Genomic DNA, 23,253 nt, shown 5'->3' with positions numbered 1-23,253 from the left:
GAGCGAAAGTTCAGGAATAGTACTCAGGCCCTGAGTTCAAACTTCAGGACTGGCAAAAAATGTGTGTGTGTGTGTGTGTGTGTTTCTAAGGTTTGAACCCGGATCTTACACATAGTACTACCCGCTACATCTCCAGCTCTTTTTATATAATCCCTTTATTTAATTTTTTACATGTTCATAAGGCTTTTTGCTCATTTGTGTGCTCGTTTCTTTCTATACAATTATTTCCCATCTTACTGTGTTCGGTGACTGTAATTTTCAGTGGCCACGGCTTCATGATAGGGTATGTCCAGCACCATAACGACTGTTCATTTTCCTCTTTGAGTTGCTCCCTGGATAAACAGTGTTTTCATGAACAGTTTAGGGTGGCGTAGAACAGACCTAGGTAAGTTAGACTTTTCCCTGCTGTGACAAAATGCATAAGAAAATTAACATAAAAAGACATTTCTTGGGCCGGGAGTTTGGCCTAGTGGTAGAGTACTTGCCTAGCATGCACAAAGACTGGGGGTTCAATTCCTCAGTACCACATACATAGAAAAAAGCCAGAAGTGGTGCTGTGGCTCAAGTGGTAGAGCTCTAGCCTTGAGAGAAAAAAAACCCAAGGACAGTGCTCAGGCCCTGATCCCAAGCCCAGGACTGGCAAAAAAAAAAAAAAAAAAAAAATAGGTTTCTTGGGCCGGGATTTTAGCCTAGTGTTAGAGTAGACCTGGGTTCAATTCACCGGTACCGCATACATAGAAAAAGCCAGAAGTGGTGCTGTGGCTCAAGTGGCAAAGCACTGGCCTTGAGGAAAAACCCAAGGACAGTGCTCAGGCCCTAAGTTCAAGCCCCAGGACTGGGAGGGGGTGAGAGAAGGGGGGTAGAGAGGGAGGGAGAGAGAGAGCACGCGCAATATCTCATGCCTCACAACTTCAGAGGTGTCAGTTCATGGTTAACTGACTCCATTGCTTTTAGGCCTGTGGTGAGACAGAAGCATCATGGTAGAGGGTCATGATGGCCAAAAGCTGCTCACCTCACGGCAGGCAGGAAGCAAGGGGAGGGAAAGAGGAGGGTCTGGAGACAATGCCGACCCATCAGCACACCTCCAGTGGCCCACTGCCCCCAGCCGGCTTCCCCTCTAATTCAACTATCAGTAGATTACCCATTGATGAAGCTAACACCCTGGTGATCCAGCCACCACCAGCAGTGGTGGCGAGGTGGCCACACGTGATCCACAGGGTCACCCCAGATTTTGCATACTCTGGGCAAGCACGTGGTCACTGAGCTAATCCTCAGCCCAGTGAACAGATTTTACGTGCCATTTATTAGCTTACTTCCCAGGAAATCCTAGGCAGGTTATTTCACCTCCGTGTCCTTATCGCCATACATGGCAAATAAGAACCGACCACTGCCGGAGAAGATGGCTGCATGGGCTACATGATAGGAGAAGTGCGTGTGCTTTCCACACACTCAGTCAGTGTTGCCTCCCGGTCTTTACACGGGGCGGAGTTACTGCTTTCCAGAGGATTTTAGCAGCTTTTGGTGTCAACAACAATAAACAAAGGGATCAACTACTTCACAGCTTCATTAGCAGTAAGTTTTCATTTGAAAACAGTAAGGCAAAACCAAACTCACCCAATACACTCCGCGTGTCAGGACCGGGTCTTCTTGCCACTCACCCACTTGAACACAGACCTTACTGTACCTAGGTCAAGTCCACTTAGGAGTAATCTTAGGATGCGTTCTGCCACTATCCGCATTGTTTTTTGATGCTTAAAGCCAGGATACTGTACACCTCACTGAAGTGCGTACTCGTAGACGTGGTCTTAGTCTGTTTGCTCTTGCCAGTTACACCGTACCACAGACTGGGTAATTACAAAGAATGAGGATTATTTTGGTTCAGTTCCAGCGTGAGGTCCAGGGCCCATATTTTTGGCTTCTTGCTGACCGAATCCCAAGGCAACACTGGGCATGGCATGGTGGTAGACGAGTGTGTCTGTCTGCTCAGTGTTCAGTCCTGGGACTATACCCGGATGATCTTACCTAACCCCGATCCCTTCCCTCAGGCCCTGTTGGGTTACATTCCCTCCTTCTTACTACCTCACAACAGAGAGCAGCTCCTATTCAGACCAGTGCAGACCTCTCCAAAACAAGATGGAAGTTTGTTTTTGCAGGCAATGATCTCTTGGAAGTCTTCCCCCTCCAAAGGAAAGGATTCGCTAGTACCACTGTGTGCCCTGGTCTCTCCAGGTTCCTGTTGATATCCTGTTGCAAATAGCCTTAGTGCTCTCCTCACCCTCCAACAGGAATGGTTTGGATGATAAATAGCATCATCGTCTTCCCCACCCAGGGTTTCTTAAGAAGCTAAGGCCTGTGCCTATACTTGCCACCTCTGGACTCCGCTGGCAGCTTCCTGTCTGCCCAGCAAAGCAACATGGCTGGCACATGCTTAACTTGTGGTTCTCCTGCATGTGTCTAAACTTTATGTTTTTAATCTGTGCAGTAGTGGGGTGGAACCCAGGGACTCACGCACACTAGGAAATGATTCAGACCACTGAATCTGTCCCTATCAGCCCACGAGGCATCCAGCTTTCCCACTCTTCCATGCGGCAGGGGTGTCACAAAGCTGCGCTTCAGAAGTACTAGTTGGGCGGCTCAGTGGCTCATGCAGGCAAAAATGACAGCCTGCATTTCTCCTCACTCACAATTTTTAAAGTTATGTCTGCCTTCAATGTTGTCATAGACGTAATCCTTTTCTTACTGAGACTTAGAGCAGTCCTGTTCTTGGCCTTGTCAAATGTAACAAGGTTAATTACATGGGTAAGCACCACAAAAGCCCTCCTGAAACAAGTCATCCTCCAGCAGGCCAAGGCCAGGCAAGAGGAGGGCAGCAAGTCTGAAATACGATGCTTAGCTCTCATCAGCTCTCCTGCCTGGGGCAGAGTTTCCACCATAAGATAAAGGTTTATCAGTCTACAAGCTTCTGCACTGGAAAAACAACAGCACAGAGCTGCCTCCTGTGATTAGGTAACTGCTCTAGCTGGTGTTCAGGGCCTGCGCTTTGAGAGACCTGCATTACCTGTGTCACCCGTTCATCTTGAGGAATCCGGCCACTTTGAGCCAGTGTACTTCCCAGGGGGCTGTAGTTCATAGAGCACAGGCGGGATGCCTGACAGAAGATTAATTGTTCTGTTTGTTTCAATTAGGTGACTTTCGGATGGTAGTCGGAGAGGAAAAGTCAAAAGTATTTAATATTGTGAAGCCGAACGTGGCCCACTTCCGTGAGCTCTACGGCAGCATACTGCAGCACAACCCCCAAGTGGTGTATAAAACGCAGCAAGGCAGACTAGAGGTAAATGCCGCCGAACATAGCCAGAGCTGGGAGAAGGACAGGACGCACCATCACATTCATACTAGAAAACTCAGCTCCATGCTTCTACTTGTGCATCCACATGGGCAGCGAGGCTAGAGAAAGGGTACCTCTGCAGAGGAGAGCCAGGCCGGGACAGGAGGGACACTAGGCGAGTCTTTTCTGCCACCTGTCAAAGGAAAGAGTGGAGTTCAACTCTCTGTTTGCCCTCTGCTGCCCCAGCAGTGGTGCACTTGGCTCTGGGGACTTTCTTCCAGGCGTGTGCATACCCGTGTGTGTCTGAACATAGATGTGGTATGAAGAGGCCCATGTCTGGCTGGGTTTGCTCTTACAGAAATGTGCTCACACACGCACTGTGCTGAACTGGTTTCCCACTTGCTCTGCTTACTCTGGAACTTTGGTAGCACTTCCCACAGGCTGCCTGGCACATTCCCATTCTATCTGATCCTTGTGATTCTCACCTCTGAGTCTAAGGAGTCAGATTGGCCTGTTATTTCTTGATTCTGTGCTGTAGAAATGAGCTTGTACCACTCTTTACCCTACCACCATTGCCACCCCCACACACATATTTCCTCTCACTTTCCCCTCTGACTTTTCATGCTCCACACACAGTTATTTTGTAAATATTGATTGATATTCATTATTTACTTTGTTTTGATCTAGGTTCTTATAAGTGCTAAGCACTCGCCACTGAGTAATAGCTCTATGACAACCTTTCTATACTGCTGATATACTGTATTATGCAATTTTTTTCCTATACAACTTGGTTTGTTTGTTTTTTTTTCTGAAATTAACAGTTTCCTCAGTTGTTTTCTACTTGCTTGCTTCTAATTCATCCTCAGATTCTGACACATCTATAAAGTTCTTCCACTTCAGACAATGCATTAGGTTATTTTCTGTTTCTTGTTCTGCTTCCTGAAGGCGCTGGCCATGCACTGTCCCAGGCTATTTGTTTTCTAGAAGCTGTGCGCAGCCATGCCATGCAGACTGCCTCTCACTATCTCCCCGAGCACCTCCTCCTCTGTTAGCCTTGGGTTTTCAGAATGTGCCTTTGAATGCCTTCCTGACATTGGTTGTGAGGTCAACAAGCTTTGGAGACCAGGCACTCTGAATGTTGTGACGATTTGCAATTGTCTTTGTGTACGTCTGTGTTCTGCGTCTCCAGTACTTGGCTAGCCTTTTCATCTGAAAATAGACAAGCATATTTTAAGAAATTTTCTTCTAATATTTCTAGTGATTTTTTTCATATTTATTTTCTTAGTTTATTCTTCTCCTTCATTTGTCTCTTTCTCTAAGTTCCTGTTGTCTTGTCAGCTCATTCCTGTCACATTAGACCTCTTCCTCAAACATCTGGCTTTCTTGACCTTTTTCAGGAAAAAAAAAAAAAAGAACAGGCATTAAAACACAGACTGCGATCTTTTGTGATCAGAAGACTTGTCATTTGAGGCAGGCCAGGGACCAAGTGTTTTATGTCAGCAGCTGTGGAATTTCTTCTGAGCGACTTTTGTTCTCTGCCTAGGAGACATGGAAGGAGGAGCCATAGTTACCAACTTTTCTAGAAACTGAGCAAGGGGAGAAGATTGAGTATTTTCTTGAACATAATCTAAACTCTTCCCTGTGGCCTACAAAGCCATCCCACTTGGATCAGAATTGACAAGGTGTACCGAGATGTGTGTCCTGCTGCTAAGGGTCAGTTGCTCCTATGAAGATAGAGAGCAACTCATCTCCCTACTGCCAAACGTTTACCCGATCCTGGTAGCTGCAGTCCTCCAGATCCAACGACCCGGGCTAAGAAGATGGGTCATTAAGGGGAGAGCAAGCTCACTTCTTCTCTCCCTTGACTCCTGCCTCCTCTGCCAGCTAGGCATGTACGACTGTGAAATGGCCTTTTCCTGAGTCCTCACAGGGTGTCGTCACTCACCTGGCACCTGAACTGTTCAGGTAGCTCTGTCATGGGGCTCTGCATCAGTAGCCTCTTGACATTTCAGACCAGATAACCCTTTGTTGTGGGAGGCAGAAACTGACCCCTTTCAGAGTCACTCCTCCACTCGGCTGACAGCCTTGGTGCAGCATGTGAGAGCCTAGGTGAGCCTCACAGCCTTTTCCAGAGCACTAACGTTCTTCTTTGCTTAGATTTATAGACAAAGCTAGAACATAATGCCCAGGCATGGATATTATATATGCTTGGTAAATACTGGTTGAATGAAGTACGTGGTAGAGTAAATGAATTACGGTTATTAATAAAGTTTCCCATGTCTATAAAAATCTGAATCTAAAACTAAATACATTTGTCCATTTTTTTTTAACCACTCTTTTAATTGAAGCTCAGACTTAAACGTTTCATAAAGGAATACAAAAGTGGTCCTTCCATGGAAAGTTCTGTGACAAGGTGTGAGGGCTGTGCTGTTTGCACCGGGCACACAGTGGAGCGTGGTAGCACACAGTAGGACATGATGGCACACAGTTGTAACCCCAGCATTAGGGAGACAAACATAGGAGGACCATGGATTTGTGACTAGCCTGGGCTACATAGTGAGACAGTCCCAGTAATAATAATTCCATGCAGTAAAATATACTGTATTAGGGAACTAGTTTGGTCTTAGTTATGGGGCTAACTTTTAATTAATGGTTTCTGCGTGAAGTCCAATAAGTAATTTTATTTTTGTATTTGTCTTTTAACAATTCAAAATCCTTAGACCACAGTGGGACCAAGACTTCTTACATAGCTCACTCCTGTGCAACAAGCAGTGACGCCTAACTGCATAGATATAGTTATCATTCCCTCATTGAATACCTAGCACGTGCTAGAGGATTAACCGTGAGGTTAGTCTCTGTCATCTGTATGTCCTCCAGTCGGACAGCGAGGCATAGTTTGTGAGTGGGCCCAGGGGCAGGAGCAGATGTAGACACCGTCCTGTCCCTGGCCATGGTTCTGGATGGGTTCCTCCATCTTCCTGCCTTGATCTGAGTGCCCAGGCCTGAGGGACACTCAAGGGTGCTTGGTAGCTACAGCCCCACTTCCTTCGACCAGTTAATGGAGAGATTTATACTGTGAGAAGTTAATCCTCAAAGTAGGCGGCGCTTGTTTTCTCACATTAAAAAGGATCCTGAAAATTAAAAATTGCCTTCTTTGCAGAAGTTGGGTCCTGGAACACTCAGACATTAGCCTCTTGCTGGTGATTGCATTTGTTTGGTTTCATTTAATTTTCTTAGAAGGATAAAACCCCTAGTTAGTTATAAACATGTGCTTGGGAATCCTACATAATGTGGATGCCTATTTGTGTTGTTTTAAATAGAAGCCCTGTGTCTTTGAATATAAAAGGAATTCAGAACACTTGCATAAAGGCCGTCTCTTTGTTTTTCCCTAGATAGATAAAAGCCCAGAAGGACAATTCACTCAGCTCATGACATTGCCCAAAACCTTACAGCAGCGAATAAATCGTATTATGGATCCTCCTGGGAAAAACAGAGATGTGGAAGAGACTTTACTCCAACTTGCTCACGACCCCGACTGCGGCCATGTGGTCCGGCTGGGTATGTCCGTGGACTTGGCACTGAGGAAGTGCTGGGGGGCAGACTTGGTCTGTGATGGAGACCTGTTAGTTCTTCCTCCCCTTGCCTGTCAAGATGGAGAGATGTTGCCTCTGGGAAGGAAAGCTGGAACCGTTTGGAGTTTCCCAGAGCTCTAATGTGCACTAGTTACAAACCACGTGATGGGAATGGTCTTTTTTTCTTTTAGATTCCTGCGTCTTATATCTGCTCTGTTTCTAGGGCAGAGCTGCTAGAAGCTGTTTAAAAGCTGCACCTGTGCTCTCTGTGGTGGTCAGAGCAGAGGCTGGTGGCACTTTGGTGCTTCTGTGACATCAGGGACACAGCTTTCTCTGGCCGGCTCCCCTCACTGTGTCCCCAACTATGCAGCAGTGTCCTCTGACCTGGCCTGGACCCACAGCATTCCACCAGGGCCTAACTACTGCTTATGCCTCCAGAGACCTACTTGACCCCAGGAAGGAAAAGGAGGGATGCCCTCCTCCCCCACCTCTTTTTTTTTATACTGTGACTGGACAGTGGCAGAATGGGAGGCCCTACAGTTGTTCCCTCACTTGGCTTAAGTATTCTGTGTGTCTTCACAATGGAAGTTTCCTTCTCAGATACAAACATTTGGTTTTTAATCTTTTTACATCTTGCAACTAAGAACCAGAAGCCTTAAGCAGATTTACATTCCTCAAGTGACCTTTGAGGAATTGGCTCTTAGTTGACTTTTTTTTTGCATTTTTTTAAAGTTAATTACACAGAGGGGATTGTACTGCTGCATTTCCACCATGCTTACAACGTGTCCTGACCAGAGTCACCGAAGAGTTGTGTAGGTGAGGTGGGGGGCGGGGGGGGGGGGGCGCTTCAGTGACTGGGTGCTCTTCCAGGGCCCTGGACCTCAGGCTTCACCCTCCTCACTGACCCCCACCACACTGGGCAGAGCTCCATGTATTGGTTTTGTTGGTAACTGGAAGGAATGTTGAGACTGAGGTTTTAAAACTCTGCAGTTTGCTAACACCCGTTTCGTGTTTTCTTAGTTTTCTTTTTGCTCTTTTCTTCTAGGTCTTTCAGCAATTGTGAGGCCTTCAAGTATCAGACAGAGCACCAAAGGCATTTTCACTGCTGGTGAGAACTTTAGGGAGCCCCTGGGTCATGGAATCCTAGACTGAAGAGCTTCCACATCCTTGGTTAAGATAGAAAGCTTCTTGTCTTCTGCGCTAAATCTGATGTGGTGGGATCTTTAGGGTCCCGCCCTAGACACGGCAGTTCTGTAAAAACCGTCCTGGCTGCAGGGAGCCCTGGTTGTCTAAGACATCAGAGCAGCGCATGCTGCTGGAGGTTTTGCTGCTGCTCTTGGTTCTTGAGCAGCTCCTTCCATGTGGGTCTCCTTCATGCGATGCCCATGTCTGCCGCAGTTACTCACGGTGGGCCTTGTACGAATCGTCAGCCCTGCCCCTCCTTCCCTTCCCCAGTGCAGACAACTACTGCTGTCTCCTAGTGAGGAACTTCACTTCTTTCTACCTTTCTTTCTTTTTTTTGCATGTGTGCTGGTCCTGGGATCTGAGCGCCATCCTTGAGTTTTTGTGCTCACGGCTAGCCCTGTATCACTTGAGCCACAGCTCCACTTCCGATTTGGTTTTTTGTTGTTGTTATTGTTGTTTTTTGGTTTTTGGTTTTTTTTATAATTAGAGATAAGAGTCTCTCGGATTTTCCTGCCAGGTTAGCGTCCATCCACAAGCCTCATATCTGAGTAGCTAGGACGACAGGCCTGAGCTCCCAAAACCCAGTTTTATTGCCATTTAAAAAAAAATCCTGGGCCGGGAGTTTGGCCTAGTGGTTAAAGTGCTTGCCTAGCATGCATGAAGACCTAGGTTCGATTCCTCGGTACCACATACATAGAAAAAAGCCGGAAGTGGTGCTGAGGCTCAAGTGGTAGAGCTCTAGCCTTGAGAAAGCCCAAGGACAGTGCTCAGGCCCTGAGCTCAAGCCCAGGACTGGCAAAATAAAATAAAATAAAAAATAAAAAACAGTTTAAAAAAAAAAAATCCTTCCATGAAGTGGAAGTTTAGGCTCTGTCCCAACATGCCCCTGAGGGGGATTAGAATCGGGCTCTCCAGCCCCACCATCACCCCCGCCACACCATCATCCCCTCCACACACCCTCCCGCCTTCCTCAGGCGCATGTCTGCGGTTGTGTCCTCACTGCCACGTGGGATTCATTTCCTGGGTCCCAGTCTTTTACGGGCTTGGAGCACGCTGTCAGTCTAATGAAGCACGGGACCCACTCCTCCCAGAGACAAATTGTGAGACCAGCTCACACATCTGAAAATCTTTCCTACGATGGATGCGTAGGCTAGGGATAGATTAGGAGCCGTTTTCCACTAGGGTTTGGGGACCGTTGCTGCAAATACATCTCACATTGAGCACTGCAATGGAAATCCAGGGACATTCCCCTTCTTAGCCTTCAGATGCATTTTCTGGAAGCCTGTTGAATCTTTAGCTTTACCAGGCTCTGCAGTCTCCTAAACGCTTTTGCTTGGGCTAGAACTGGGATAACAGGTACCCACTACTACACTCAGCTGTAGGTTGAGGTGATGGGAGCTGGTACTCACAAGCTCATAGCCATGGCAGGCCTCAAATTATAATCTTTCAGATCTCTGCCTCCCAAGTAAAAACAGGATTATAGGCTCAAACCACCTGTGACTGCCTTGCTTTTATATTTTATTTTTTTGTCATGAAGCTTGAACTCAGGGCTAGTACACTTTCCCTGAGGTGTTTTTTTTTGCTCAGGGCTAGCACTCTACCACTTTGAGTCACAGCTCTACTTCAACTTTTCTGGTGATTAATTGGATATAAAAGTTTCATGAACTTTTCTACCTGGGCTGGCTTTGAACTGCGATCCTCATATCTCAGTCTCTTGGAGCTCAAACCCAGAGCCTTGTAATTCATTTTTCCTGCTATGATTTTTTTTTATGGGGAGGGGGGGAGCAGTTCTGGGGCTAGAACTCAGGGCCTGAGAACTGTCCCTGAGAATTCTCAAGGCTAACACTACTACTTGAGCCTCAGTACCACTTCCAGCTTTTTCTGTGTATGTGGTACCTAGGAATCGAACCTGGGTGTTTATACATGCTAGGCAAGCACTCTACCAGTAGACTAAACTTGTGGCCCTGCTGTGATACTTTTAATGACTATCTCTTTTTGTTGGTCCCTAAGTGCAACTTATTATGCCCAGTTCTTCTTTTATAGTCTTAAGCATGTGACTATCTTTAGGCATTGCCATTATTGCCCTCCGTGTCGCTGTGTTGACTCTGTGAGCGTGCTCTTTCCATCTCTCCAACATTTGTCAACATCAAGTGGGAGACTTGCCTAGCTCAGTCCTTCCCCCATGCGGTTTACTGAGGAGCTCGGATACAGAAGGGAGTACACCACCATCCTGGTTCCTTGGGATGTTATGAGGCCCTCCAAGGAGTGTGTGCATACACACACACACACACACACACATACACACACATGAGCTTTCCCTGCTGCTGGTGTTGGCCATACTTGTTAGTGTCCTACGGTCTAGCTACTTAGATGTCTGTCCTCCAACTTGGCCCTGGTGTTACCCTCTAGAAAGATTAGACTGGAGATTCTGCAGGAGTTAGGCCAAGTCTACTGAGAGATCTCCCCACCTCAGACGGGTACTTAGCTTTCTGTTCCTGATTAACTAAGCACTAGCCTCTGCTCCTGCTGGTTTATCCTGCTGAGACTGTAGGTGTGTGCATTTTGATTCAAGCTGTGTGCCATGCCCTTGCCCTGCTCTTGGTGAGGTGTCCCCAGCTGTTAAGAATTATTAGAATTATTAGTAGTGGTGATATGGCAGTCAAAAAATCCTTTCCTTTGAGATACATACTGAAGTGTGTACAGGAAAGATGGTACCGTGCCTGGGGTTTGCTTTAAATGAATAGAAGAGAAATGGTAGAGCCTTAGGACAGATTGTTGGTGTGCCTATGTGTGGCCCATGCTGGGAACAGGCACACTGGCTGGGGTTGAGTTTGTTTTTGTTTGTTTTGAGACTGTCTTGCCCTGTATCAACAGGCTTGCCTCAAACTGAAGCTCTTTCTGCCTCATTCTCTCAAGTACTGGGATTCCTGTCTTCTTTCTTTAGTAAGCTTGAATTTTCCTCTAAACCCCAGCCATCCTCCTCTCTGTACCTGTACCTGAAGTGAACTTTGGTCCTCTTCCCTTTGCCAGCAGAGGGCAGTGGCTTGTCACAGTCCACTGTGCAAGGCCCAGGCCCAGGACGAAAGGATGTGTGAGACCTGGCACCAAGGTTGCAGAAACCGTGGAAAGGAACTTCCAGATTGTGTGTGGAGGTGACGCTGTCCAGTGTAGTGCCAAGGGCAGGGGCTTGTGAGCCCAGAGACTGGAGTTCAAATTATAACCACGAAGGCTTGGCCTGTCCACTGGTTACTCTGAGTTCTGAGAATAATTGTGTCTATCTCTCCAGGTTGAGACAAGCACCAAGCACTGTGACTGTTCTTTCTTCAGGCGTCGCTATGTGGCGGTCACCTACGCTGTCTTTACAAGTCCCTGTGGCCCCTGTGCCTCCTCCCCTCTGGCCTCCTACCCCTAGTTCTTGATGTCACAGTTTTGTTACTCTGCCTCACTTTTGCTAGGTCCTTTTTTGTCCCAGAAATTCCCCCAACTTCAAGCTGGGTTTGGTTTTGCAGCAGGCTGGCTCCTCTTCATCTGCAGCGTGAGAAAACCCTGCTACCCCGAGTTTCGTGTGGCTTCCGCTGTGGCCTCTCTGGAACAGGCAGCAGAGGAGATCGGTGCTGCTTCACCGGCAGGTGCCTTTGGAAGTAAACTCAGTTACGCTCAGGCAGACGGCCGACAGAAGAGGCCACGCTCGGGATGAGAAGAGAGGAGGCCTGGCAGTCGTTTTCAGTATGTGGCTCTAGAGCTGGAGACGTCAACACCCCACTCACAGGACGAGGTTCTGAGGCCTCGGCAGGTGGTCAGCACATCCGCCTCTGCCGAGCAGCTACTCTGTAAGCTTGAAGTCACCCACTTCAGATCTTTCCACCTAGAAGAGAGGACATCCAGGCAGCTAGCCAGCTTCTCGCACAGTGAGGCGAACATACTAGCTTGGAAAATGTGGCAACATCAGCTTCCCTTAGATAGAGCTATGAGCAGACTAGCACAATTCTCATGAAGGTGGAGGTGAGCAGAGGCCCGGCCGTGAGGATCCATAGTGGAATCAGTGTCCTCTCACCTCTCCACCTCATGTGGTAGTAGCAGGCACTGTCATGTCCCAATCTGGTGGCAGAAGAAGGCAAAGCAAGCTGAGCAGAAACGGAAGTTTCTTGGCTGATGGGAGATGATTGGAACTGTTGGAGGATACCAGCATGGGAACAGGAAGTGAGGAACGGGGTTCCATCACTGGACTGGGACAGGTGGAGGCCAGGCAAAGAGAAGCCACAAGCTGGGCGCTAGTGGCTCACACCCGTAACTCTAGGTACTCAAGAGGCTGAGATCTGCGGTTCAAAGCCAAGCCTGGACACTGAAGTCCCTGAGACTCTTACCTCCAGTTAACCACCAGAAATTTCACCGGAAGTGGTGCGGGCTCAGTGTGGTGCTAGCACTCTACCACTTGAGCTATAGAGCTCTGGGACAGTGTCCAAGCCCAGCGTTCCTGCCCCACGACTGACCAAAGAGAGGCCACCAGTCCATGTGAGGCATGCAAGGTTTCTTTGGAGGGCAGAGGAAAAGCACCTAGAGTGTTGTGGGAAGTCCATATCTGCTCAGGTAGTGTGGGGGCTAGATAGGGGTGCAGCAGCCAGCCAGGTGGCCAGCAGACAGCTCAGGCTCCCTGGAAAGCTTGTGAGACTCCCTGAGGGTCGAGGAGACCCCATTTGAAATCTTCCTTCATGGGCTGGGGATGTGGCTTAGTGGTAGAGTGCTTGCCTAGCATGCTGGAAGCTCTGGGTTTGATTCCTCAGTACCACAGAAACAGAAAAAACTAGAAGTAGCACTGTGGCTCAAGTGGTAGAGCTATAGCTTTGAGCAAAAGTAGCTCAGGAACAGTGCCCAGGCCCTGCGTTCAAGACCCAGAACTGATAAAAAACAAAACAAAACTTCCTTCATTTTTCCCCACTTGACTTGCTGGTCAACAACAGGAATTAACTGGGGGAGGATGCCCTTTGCCGCTCTGACTTCAAAGGGTTCTCCTGAATTCGTGGACAGGTTTAGTCTTCTGGGAAATGCCAGCATGCCCACAGATCCCTCCAGCCTTTTGCCGAAGCAAGTGGAATGGCTCTTCATTTCCATGTTCTCATTTTAGTTGTGGGAGAGAGAGGGGTCAGTTGTGGCATTTCAACAGAGTTACAGTGTACTCCAGTTCCTCTCACCCCTCTGTCACTCTCCCTTCCTCCTCCCCCTCCCCAAACAATGTCAACTGGTTTCATTGTTTCCTAGTTGTCAACAACATACTTGGCCTGTAATCATCTTCTTTCATCATCCTTGTTAGCCCAGCCCTGCCTGCCAGGGGCCTCCCCACCCCCTCCCCACACACAGAGCCACCCCTGGCTCGCTGTTGATTAACAGCCTCATTGAAGTGCTTTATGCTGCTTTTGTAAATGTGTGCCATGTTATTTCATAATTATTCCTTCTCTTTCCTCTTCCTCTTCCCCTGAGTCTCAGCCCTTTTTGTTTTACTGCCTTCCTATTTAAATAAGAACAGGCTTCTTCACCACAAGCCCAGCCAGGCCTCAGAGCCTTGAAGTAAGTCGGAATTGTGCCTTCTGTGGAGCTTTTCTTTGTAGACATGCCTTGCTATGGTTGAAACCTACTTTTCCTCAGAGGTCTGGATGGGTATCCTGGTGAGGGAGATATGCTTTCTCATAATTCTCCTCACAGTCTGCATAAAAGTCCTTTGCTTACACATCTGGGATGGAACCCAGGTCTTTGTGCTTGCTTGCCAAGCGCGTGCTCTCCCACGAGTCCTTTGTTGGGTATCTGTATAAATATCTTCCAGCCTGGAGGTTGTCCTCTCACTCTCTTAATAGTTATACCGACAAGCTTTTAATTTTACATAGTGAAGTTTGTCCATTTCGTTCCTTTTGTGCAGCACTCTCTTATGTTCTGCTTAGGAAGTTTGTGCTTACTTTGTAGAAATTGAAGTATTGAGAGGCTGGACATGGTGATAGTGATCCTCACTATTTGGGAGGCAGAAATGGGAAGGATTAAGGTTCAAGACTAGCCTGACCAAGAAAGGGTACCAAACCCCATCTCACACAGCAAGCTGGACGTGATGGTGGACACCTGTAATCCCAGCTACTTGGGAAGTGTAGGTAGGAAGTTCACAGACTGAGGCTCACTCCTGGCAAAGGGAGAGACGGGGAGGTAGAACCCATCTGAAAAATAAAGCAAAAAAGGCTGGAGTAGAGTATTTGCCTAGCAAGTACAATGCTGTGAGTTCAAACTCTAATACTTGGTGTTTTGGGTTTGTTTTTTTTTAAGGGACCTGTTTTTCTAGTCTGTCGGTTCTTAATCTTTTGCAACCCAAGATTTATAGAAATCTATTTTAAAACTGGGCATCTGTCCAGAAGTGTACATTCATGCTGCTGCAGCCTCAGAGCCCAGCTGACATCCAGCCTTTCTCAGGGCCCTTGATAGATGAGGAAATCAAGACACAACTGGGTGCCAAACCCAGGTCTCTTAACTCCTGTCCAGAGTTCTTTCTGGCACAACTTGTTGCTGTCATCTCTGAGAGCGCAGAGGGCTGTGTGGGGAGAGTCTGAGTCGAGGAAGATCGCTGTCCACCCGCAGTGCCAGCTGTGTTCTCATTAAACGTTCAAGCTCCAGGGAGTCTGGGCCTAAGTTTTCTGAAGGCGGCTGGGGATTGTCATGGTCTGTACCTCTGCCAGCAGCCGTGACTCAGCCCTGCCCGGGGTTGCTGTGTTAAGCCTTGCTGTGTGCAACTGCCTACATTCTGTTCAATCTGATTGGTTCTGCTGGAATTTTAAAGAGCACCTTAATGTAATGAGCTCTCAGCCTCCACGCTCAAGTGGGTGAGGCTTACCCAAGTGGTTGCCCCAAGAAGAAAATTGAAAGCATTGTAGGCAGGGTACAGAGCCCGGAGATTCTCACTAGGCTGGGCTCGTTCATCAGCTGGCAGGCCTAGGCCAGAGATGCAGCGTGCACACTGATGATCTCACCTGCGCCCTGCTCTGCTGCTGCCACTGCCTGTAATGACTCCTCATGGCAGCGTAGGGGGCCAAGAGACCACTCACACCCCAGCAATGCCTCTCCAGCAAACACTGCCCCCCCACCAGCATGCTGGCAAAGTGCACTGATATGGAGAGCACGTGGTGTGTCCTATCTCCTCCAAGTTCACAGGGTGACACGCCATGCTCACCACTCAAAAGATTGCTTTTCAAGATGCCAGGTTCCAGGGGCCCACACCCTGTCTCTGAGGAGCCTGGTCAGAACTGAAATCTCTCCATGCAGTAGGGGAAAGAACAAGCAATAGAGATGAAATTGATGAAAATGCATCTTGTGCCTAAATGGAACTGTCACGATGAAACCCCCTCCTGTATCACAAATTAATGCTAATTAAAAAAAATGTTGGCTGGTGCCGGTCACTCATGCTCGTAATCCTAGCTATTCAGGATGCGAGATCTAAGGATTTCAGTTCAAAGCCAGCCCAGACAGCAGAGTGCATGAGACATCTGGATCCAATTAACTGCCAGAATGCTGGAAGTGGAGCTGTGGCTCAAATGGCGGAGCACTAGACCTGAGCAAAAAAGCTCAAGAGCAATTCAAGCACCAGGACCAGCACACACACAGTGCCCACATTGACTGCGGTGACCTTTACCACCTTCAGCTCCCTCACCTCCAGAGCCCCCACAGCCCATGCCTGCCCTGCCCGCTCCAGAGTCGAGTCAGGGTGTCCCTGACCCCACTCCACACACCTCAGCTTTGTCACCACTCTTTTTCTCTTGCAGGCATGAGGAAGTCAGTGATTTACAGCTCACTAAAGCTACACAAAATGTGGAAAGGATGGACGAGGAAAGCACCCTGATTTTTCTTGTTTTTATATATGTTATATATAGTGAATAAAGTTCGATCCTTTTTGACTATTTGTTACCTTGACCTATTATATGAATTTGAAGAGGGTGGAGTGAGTGTAATACTTGATTTAAAAAACAAAAAAAAAAAAAAAAAAAAAAACCTGCTCCAGCCCGAGCACAAAAGGACCTGAGACTCATCTCCAATTAATCTTTAGAAAATGGGAAGTGGGACTCGGCTCAAGGGATAGGGTGGTAGCCTTGAGCTGAAGAGCTCAGGGACTGTGCCCAGGCCGAATTCAAGCCCCATGATCCACAAAAAATAAAATTGTGTTCCATTTACCCAAGTGGGACCAAGTGTGTGAGAGGGGCTGCATCCCAAGAAGAAGGACCTGACTGCAAGCAGGGCCATGAGGTCTGCACCCTGTGGCTCCCAGGGTGGGAGCTGTGGCCAAGCTTGTGAGCTTGCAGGCTGGGATTGTGCCAGCCAGGTGGGGCTCTGCTATCTGCTTCCCTCCCAGCCTCCCCCCCCCCCACTTTATTGTGTTGGGTTTTTTCCATCAGGACTCACCAAGTATGGAACAGTTCTCTGGATTAGAACACTTTATGTTGCTGGTTTTCCACGAGGCATGCAGCAGGTGAGGAGAGATTTATATGGCTCTCCTGAGCTAACTGCTACACTGGCTGTTTCTTCCCATCTCTCTTCTGTGCTTTTGGAGGGTTGACCTCGTATGTACACTGCTTCCCTCATAATTAGGGGACTGCAGGGCTTTCACACAGCCCTGTCCACATTTGTTTAGAACCTCTCAGAAAAGAAAGCTTCCCAACATCCCCTAACAAGCCCTAATTGTCTAACACCCTCATTGCCAAAAGCCTGTACATAGCCAAGAGATAGAATCAAGCCCATTAGCTTGGCCGGAGCTACTTGCCCCACTCCAAGGGCCAGCCAGGCTTGGGCTGCAGGGTAGGAAAGGCATTTAGATGGTAATTGGGGATGAATGGGTGCCAGAGAGCAGTTCCTCACCTGCCTCACCTCACACTGAAGTTGAGTGGAACCCCAGGTTCTGCCTGTTTCCATTGATCTCCCACGGGACATTGCCCCTACTCCAGGGCAGACTTGAGGTGTCTTGTACTGAGAGATCGTTTCCTGCCTTTGGGATCAAACCATTCCAATCCAAATCAGAGCCTCGGAGTGCGGACAGAGCATCCATCAGATTGGGTTGAGCTTACTATTATTATGAAAAGTTTTACTCCCTGTGAAGTGGTTATAACAAAGCCCCTGGCGTTGTGATGTCTCGTGAGTGCATGTTGATAGCAGGGCCATGCTTTGTTGCATTCATGCAGTACTGATCATTTCCATTAACCCTTCAGCAGTGTGATTTTTGTGACTATTTGCTTTCTCAAGATGCTAAAATGATTTCCTACTGCATATAGGGCAAAATGGGAATCTCTGGTCCGCCCAGTCAACACCCACTGTCACTGAGCTCTATTTTATCTGTGTGACTTGCCTTTCTGCTCCCAGTATCTTATGAAACCATATCCCCAGTAGATATTTTACAGAATGACTACTCAGTAGAGCACAGAACATCACATTCATTTTCCAGATATGGAAACTGAGGCCTTGCGAAGAAAAAGGATCACCAGAGGCCATGACACACGTAAGTTAACAGCCACGACTTGAACCCACACCTCCGACTCCCATCTCATGCCTCTTCCCACACTCCCTGCAGCTCTCACTGAGCCTCAGTGTTCCTCTTCCTCTGGGTGGGTGGTCTTGCCTTCCTCTTCTCTTAGCCCATTCTGGAAGGGAGCCATGTGCCTAAGTTAGGATTTTCAAGCAGGTACAGAGAAGGCTGAAGGTGAGATTCCCTTGAAGGTGGAACTCTGTGCTTCTCAACCCAGAAGACGTAAAGAACAAATGTACTATGGAGTGGGACATGGAGTCAGATTCCCGCCTGCCTGTGCAGCTGCACTCTAGGCAAGTTATTTAACCCCAGAGTCCCAGTTCTACTCCCATAATGTAAATAGGCTCATACCCCATCATGACTGCTGCCAGAATTAACACTTAGCATTCTTCTTAGCTATAGTTCAGGTTGAGGAAACTGATGCCACAGGGAAAGACAAATAGATGTGTTGCAGGCGAGCACAGGGCAAGCCTTTGTGAGGGTAGCTGCCCCAGTCCCTGAAACAGCAGGAGAGACCCCAGCCAGAAATGCCTAGCCCACGTCACCCCCAGCCCCAAAGTGTAAAAGAGAATTTTAAAAGTGAGTTGTTAGGGGCCGGGAGTTTGGCCTAGTGGTAGAGTGCTTGCCTAGCATGCACGAAGACCTGGGTTCGATTCCTCGGTACTGAATACATAGAGCAGAAAGTGGTGCTGAGGCTCAAGTGGTAGAGCTCTAGCCTTGAGAAAGTCCAAGGACAGGGCTCAGGCCCTGAGCTCAGAGCAGAGCATAGGACAGGAACAGAGCAGAGGCTTTACAACCTGGCAGGGTCCATTCCACATGACACCTCCACTCAGCAGCAAGCAGCAGCCACCCGCGTCTACCCCAGGTCACACGACTGTCCTCTACAGAGAGAAGGATGTCCAGCTCAGTATCCTTTCTTATCCTCTAGAGTGCTAGGATCACAAATGTACTCAACCGTGTCTGGGCCTTGATTCCCCCTTTAATTACAACTCCAACTGAGCGTTGTATAACACAGGAACTAATCGGTGAAGTTACTTCTCCTAGAGAATAGGTGCCTTCACCTATCGACACCGTTGTGACAGAAAGGGGACATAGGCATTATCAAGGGCAGGAAACACGATGACATCGTGATTTTAAAGATGGCCATCAGAGCCAGACACTGCTGGCTCACATCTGTAATCCTAGCTACTCAAGAGGCTGAGTGAGGATTGAGGTTCACAGCCAGTCCCAGCAGAAAAGTCCAGGGGACTATCCACAGTTAACTACCATGAAGCCAGAAATGAGCTGGGTGCTGGTAGCTCAAATCTTAGCTACTCAGGAGGCTGAGATCGGAGGACCAGGATTTGAAGCCAGCCCAGGCAAGAAATCTGTGAGGCTCTTAACTACAACTCATCACAGAAAAAGCTGGACGTGGAGCTGTGGCTCAATTGGTACTATGCTAGCCTTAAGCTAAAGGAACTTAGAGACAGTACCCAGGCCCAGAGTTTGAGACCCAGGACTGGCAAAAAAAAAAAAAAGGCCAGGAATGGAGGGTATGGTTCAGGTGGTTCAGTAAAAAGCCACACAAGAGTAGGAGTCCTGAGTTCAAGGCCCAACACTGGCACCAAATTAAAAAGGAGGACAAAATCTACTCTCACATTGTAAGCCAAGCTCATCCATCTAGTAATTATTTCACAAAAAAATTAATACATGCTTACAGCATGCCAGCAACTGAAGTTCTGGAAAATTATCCCAGCTCCAGTGATCTCAAAGCAGACAAGTAGTCAGGTAGGTAAATTGTGGATTATATTTTTCTATAAATGCTAAATTATAGGGGTGATTAGAGGGTGTTGTGGAACTACATGAAAGTAATGGCATACATCGCCAGGTTCTGCTTGAAGGAACTTCTGTCCGTTCATACTCCATCCCCACCACAGCCTTCTGTAATGGGGACTTTTGATCTCTGCTTCATGCATGATGCAACGAAGGCTGAGAAAAGTAATGTCTTATGTCACGGGCGGTACATGACAGCCGAGCTTCAGAACTGGGCCATCCAGTTCCAGAGCCCTTTCTCTTACCTTTTGGCTAAATGCTTTGAGAACTGCTTAGAAGAAAAGTCTAACTGCTTAGAAGAAAGTCTAGCCTGTTACTTTTTTGGGGGGTGGGTCATGGGGCTTGAACTCTGGGCCTGGGCCCTGTCCCTGAGCTCTTCAACTCAAGGATACAGCCCTACCCCTGGACCGGGGCCTTGTCCCTAAGCTTATCAGCTCAAGGCTACCACCCTATCCCTGAGCCACAGCCCATTTCCCGCTTTCTAATGATTCATTGGAGATAAGAGTCTCACATCTTTAGTGCCTGGGCTGGCTTTAAACCATGATCCTCAGATCTCAGTCTCTAGAGTAGCTAGGATTACAGGCTCCTTTTTTTTTTTTTGTACCAGTCTTGGGGCTTGAACTCAGGGCCTGGGCACTGTCTCTGAACAGCCCACAGAGTAGCAGGGGTGGGGAGGCAGGGAGTCACCTGCAGGATGGATGGCAAGGTGTGTTGGCTCCTGTTAGCCTCTCTGTGAGAGGAGTGATTTTCCTCCCTGACAGCTCGGCTTTATTCTTTATTTTAAGCAGTGAGGTGAGAATGGGACTGACCTGGGTCACTTCTGAGCAGGACTTGAAGGGCTGGGCCCTGTGTAGTTCCCCTCCGGCACAGGTCAGGCAGCATTCCGAATGAAGACTATTCCATCTTTTGGGTCTGGTGTGACCACCACGGGGATCAGAGCCCCAGCTGACGCATGGCCTGCCCTGAACGAGAGGGAGTGAGCAAGAGCATGGATGCCATGGCCCCTGTCCCTGCAGTACCACCTGGACCACCCTGACTGACAAGGTGAGACAAGGCAGATTCACCTGGGCGGGCCAGTGTTGCCGTGGCAATGTCCACTCCTAGATATATTCCCAAGAGACTGGAAAACATGTCCACACACAGACTCGTACCTGAATCTTCATCATACCGCAAAAGCTCAGTGTTACACAACTGATGAGTGAGTAAATAGAACATGGTTTATACCAGACAGTGGAATATTACTGAATGGTGAAAACACCAAGTACTTCCATGTTATACGATGTGGGTGAACTTTGAAACATTATGTTAACTGAGACTAGCTACATGCAAAAACCCACAGGCTATATGATTCCATTAACAGAAATGCCTAGAACAAGGCTGGGCATGCAGCTGAGTAGCTGAGCCCTTGCCTGGCATGTGCAAAGCCTTCCCTGCCTCCAGTCCCCAACACGACAGAGGAAAAGATGCCCAGAAGAGACAACCGTATTAGTTGGTGGTTGTCCAGGGTTAGAAGTAGCTGATGAGGCCTTGGGAGAGACAGAGGAATCGGAGCTTTCTGAAACAGGTTGTGGTGACAGTTTGCACAACTCCGTGAGTGAACTGAAGACCAGGGCATTGAATGCTCTAAGTGGCTGAGTAGCACCGAGAATTCCCAATACTCTCCAGGAGAGAACAGAATCCAGTGCTGAGGACTCAGGTCTGTAATCCCAGCTACTTAGGAGGCTGGGACCTGAGGACCACAGTTCAAAACTAGCCTGGGCAGGAAAGTTTGTGATACTCTTATGTCCAGTAGAGTTGTGACTCCAGTGGTAGAGTGCTAGCCTTGAGTGAAACAAAACTCAGGGACAGCGCCCAGGCCCTGTTCAAGCCTATGACTGGCACAAAGAAATAATAACAACACCGACAATAATAATAATTGAAGGAAATGAGTGCTCAGGCTTTTGGTGCTGGGGGTTGAAATTCAGCACCTTACTTGGACTTGGCATGTGAGCTTTCACTCTAAGACTGAAGCTTGTGTTGTGTTTGGTTTTTTTTAGACAGTTGTCCAACCAGCCTGCCTCAAACTCCTGGGTGCAGGTAACTCCTGCCTTATTCTCCAAAAAGCTGGCACTACAGGTATAAACTACAGTGCCCAGTTTGATTGGACTTTTCAATCAGATACCTTTACATGGTGATTTAAATATGTATTTAGGTCTGAATTGATCTTCACCATAGGAAAACTGATTTACCTTTTTCCTTTGTTGCCAGTCCTGGGACTTGAACTCAGGGCCTGGGCACTCTCCTTGGGCTTTCTCAAGGCTAGGGCTCTATCACTTGAGCCACAGCACCACTTCTGGCTTTTTCTGTGTATGTGGTACTGAGAGTGGAACCCAGGGCTTTGTGTGTGCTAGGCAAGCCCTCTACCACTAGGCCATGGTCCGGGCCCTACCTTTTTCTTTTGTTACTACATCCTATGTCTTTGTTATTAATTTAAACATAAACATTCTAAGTTTCCTCTTGAGGGATAGAAACTGAAAACTATGGTTTTGTCAAGTTGTAGCGCTATTTTAGAATCTGAAGCAGCAGATAGCTGGATCACTGGACGATGGCCAGGCCAAGGCCATACTAGAAGGCACAGCTAAGGTGAATGTAGAGGTGTCACTGGTTTCACTTAATTAGAACCATAAACATATATTCTCCAGTATTTTTATTCAAGATCAAAAAAGCATAACATTGCTTTTTACAATAAAAGAATGAGAACTTTTTCAATGCTTAGTCATTTAAAATTCAAAATATACATTTTGAATTTTACATGGTATCTGCATGGACCTGCTTCTAGAAGTCTGGAACCCATAGCTGCTCAAGGCACTGTGTGTAAAGTCACATTGAATGCACTCACTAAACTTTGTGTATAAGTGTAGCTATGCATGGTGGGGAGGCAGTATGCGTGTGCGTGAAGTCCTGGGGTTTTAAGTCAGGGACTGAGCACTGCCCCTGAGCTTTTGTGTCCAAAGCTAGCCTTTTGCCAATTGAGACACATCATCACTTCTGGCCTTTTTATTTTTTTATTTCTGTTAGTTGTGGGGCTTGAACTCAGGGACGGGGCTCTGTCCCTGAGCTTTTTTGCTCAAGGCTAACACTCTACCACTTTGAGCCACAGCACACCACACTTCTGGTTTCCTGGTGGTTAGAGATGAGTCTTTTCACAGATTTTACTGCCTGGGTGGCTTCAAACCACAATCCTCAAATCTCACCCTCCTGAGTAAGAAAGGATCACAGGTGTGAGCTGCAGTGCTCAGCTGCCTCCTGATACCATAAGTCATTTCTAGGTGACTTGTGGGCTCTAGGGACAGCCAGACCTGTGTTCAAATCCCAGTTGAGCGTCTCTGGGAGACTTGTTTGTCCTCTTAGGTGCTGCCTTTTTTCTTCTGGAAGAAGGGAAGGATTCTTACCTCCCAAGGTGGCCGAGGGTCACCACACCTCCAGATGATGCCCTTTCTGATGAAGTCAGTGATTAAGGGATCCTGGGGGGGCCTCGAGTCCAGAGATGGAGAGAAGGCAGCTTTTATTAGGCACCTGCTGCCAGCCTGGCACTTTTCCTTAGAATACCCCTATGGGGCGGTTGTTAATGTTTCCATTCTGCAATCTCCTTGTAGACTTAAGTTAGGGTTTTCCATTCTGTCACTTACTGGGCAGCCAGGGATGTGCCTTATTCTCATGCTTGCTTTCCTTAGCTGTAAGACTGGGAGTTGGTGAGCCCATGGCTCCAGCACTTCCTCCACCCTTTCCAGACCTGCACACACTTTTCTTAGTGCCACATATAAAGTAAAAGCCAAGTGGCTTAG

General features: G+C 47.9%; 1 protein-coding gene across 2 annotated transcripts in view; it reads left to right on the top strand.

The window, feature by feature from the left end:
- Window positions 1-16,001, top strand: part of Tamm41 (TAM41 mitochondrial translocator assembly and maintenance homolog) — a 33,656-nt gene extending 17,655 nt beyond the window's left edge. Inside the window, exons 5-8 of one of the 2 annotated variants that reach the window (XM_090323756.1) lie at window positions 3,186-3,331; window positions 6,718-6,883; window positions 7,943-8,005; window positions 15,870-16,001. In XM_090323756.1, the coding sequence (XP_090179882.1) occupies window positions 3,186-3,331; window positions 6,718-6,883; window positions 7,943-8,005; window positions 15,870-15,946 (452 nt within the window). In that variant the 3' untranslated portion in view covers window positions 15,947-16,001. The remainder of the gene's footprint in view (window positions 1-3,185; window positions 3,332-6,717; window positions 6,884-7,942; window positions 8,006-15,869) is intronic. The other variant, XM_090323757.1, reaches the window with a different exon arrangement.
- The last annotated feature ends 7,252 nt before the right edge of the window (window positions 16,002-23,253 follow it).

This window comes from Megascapheus bottae, chromosome 33 (genome assembly GCF_031878675.1).
Source record: "Megascapheus bottae isolate mThoBot1 chromosome 33, mThoBot2.hap1, whole genome shotgun sequence".
Classification (NCBI taxonomy): Eukaryota; Metazoa; Chordata; class Mammalia; order Rodentia; family Geomyidae; genus Megascapheus; species Megascapheus bottae.
This window is presented reverse-complemented; position numbering and strand designations above follow the sequence as displayed.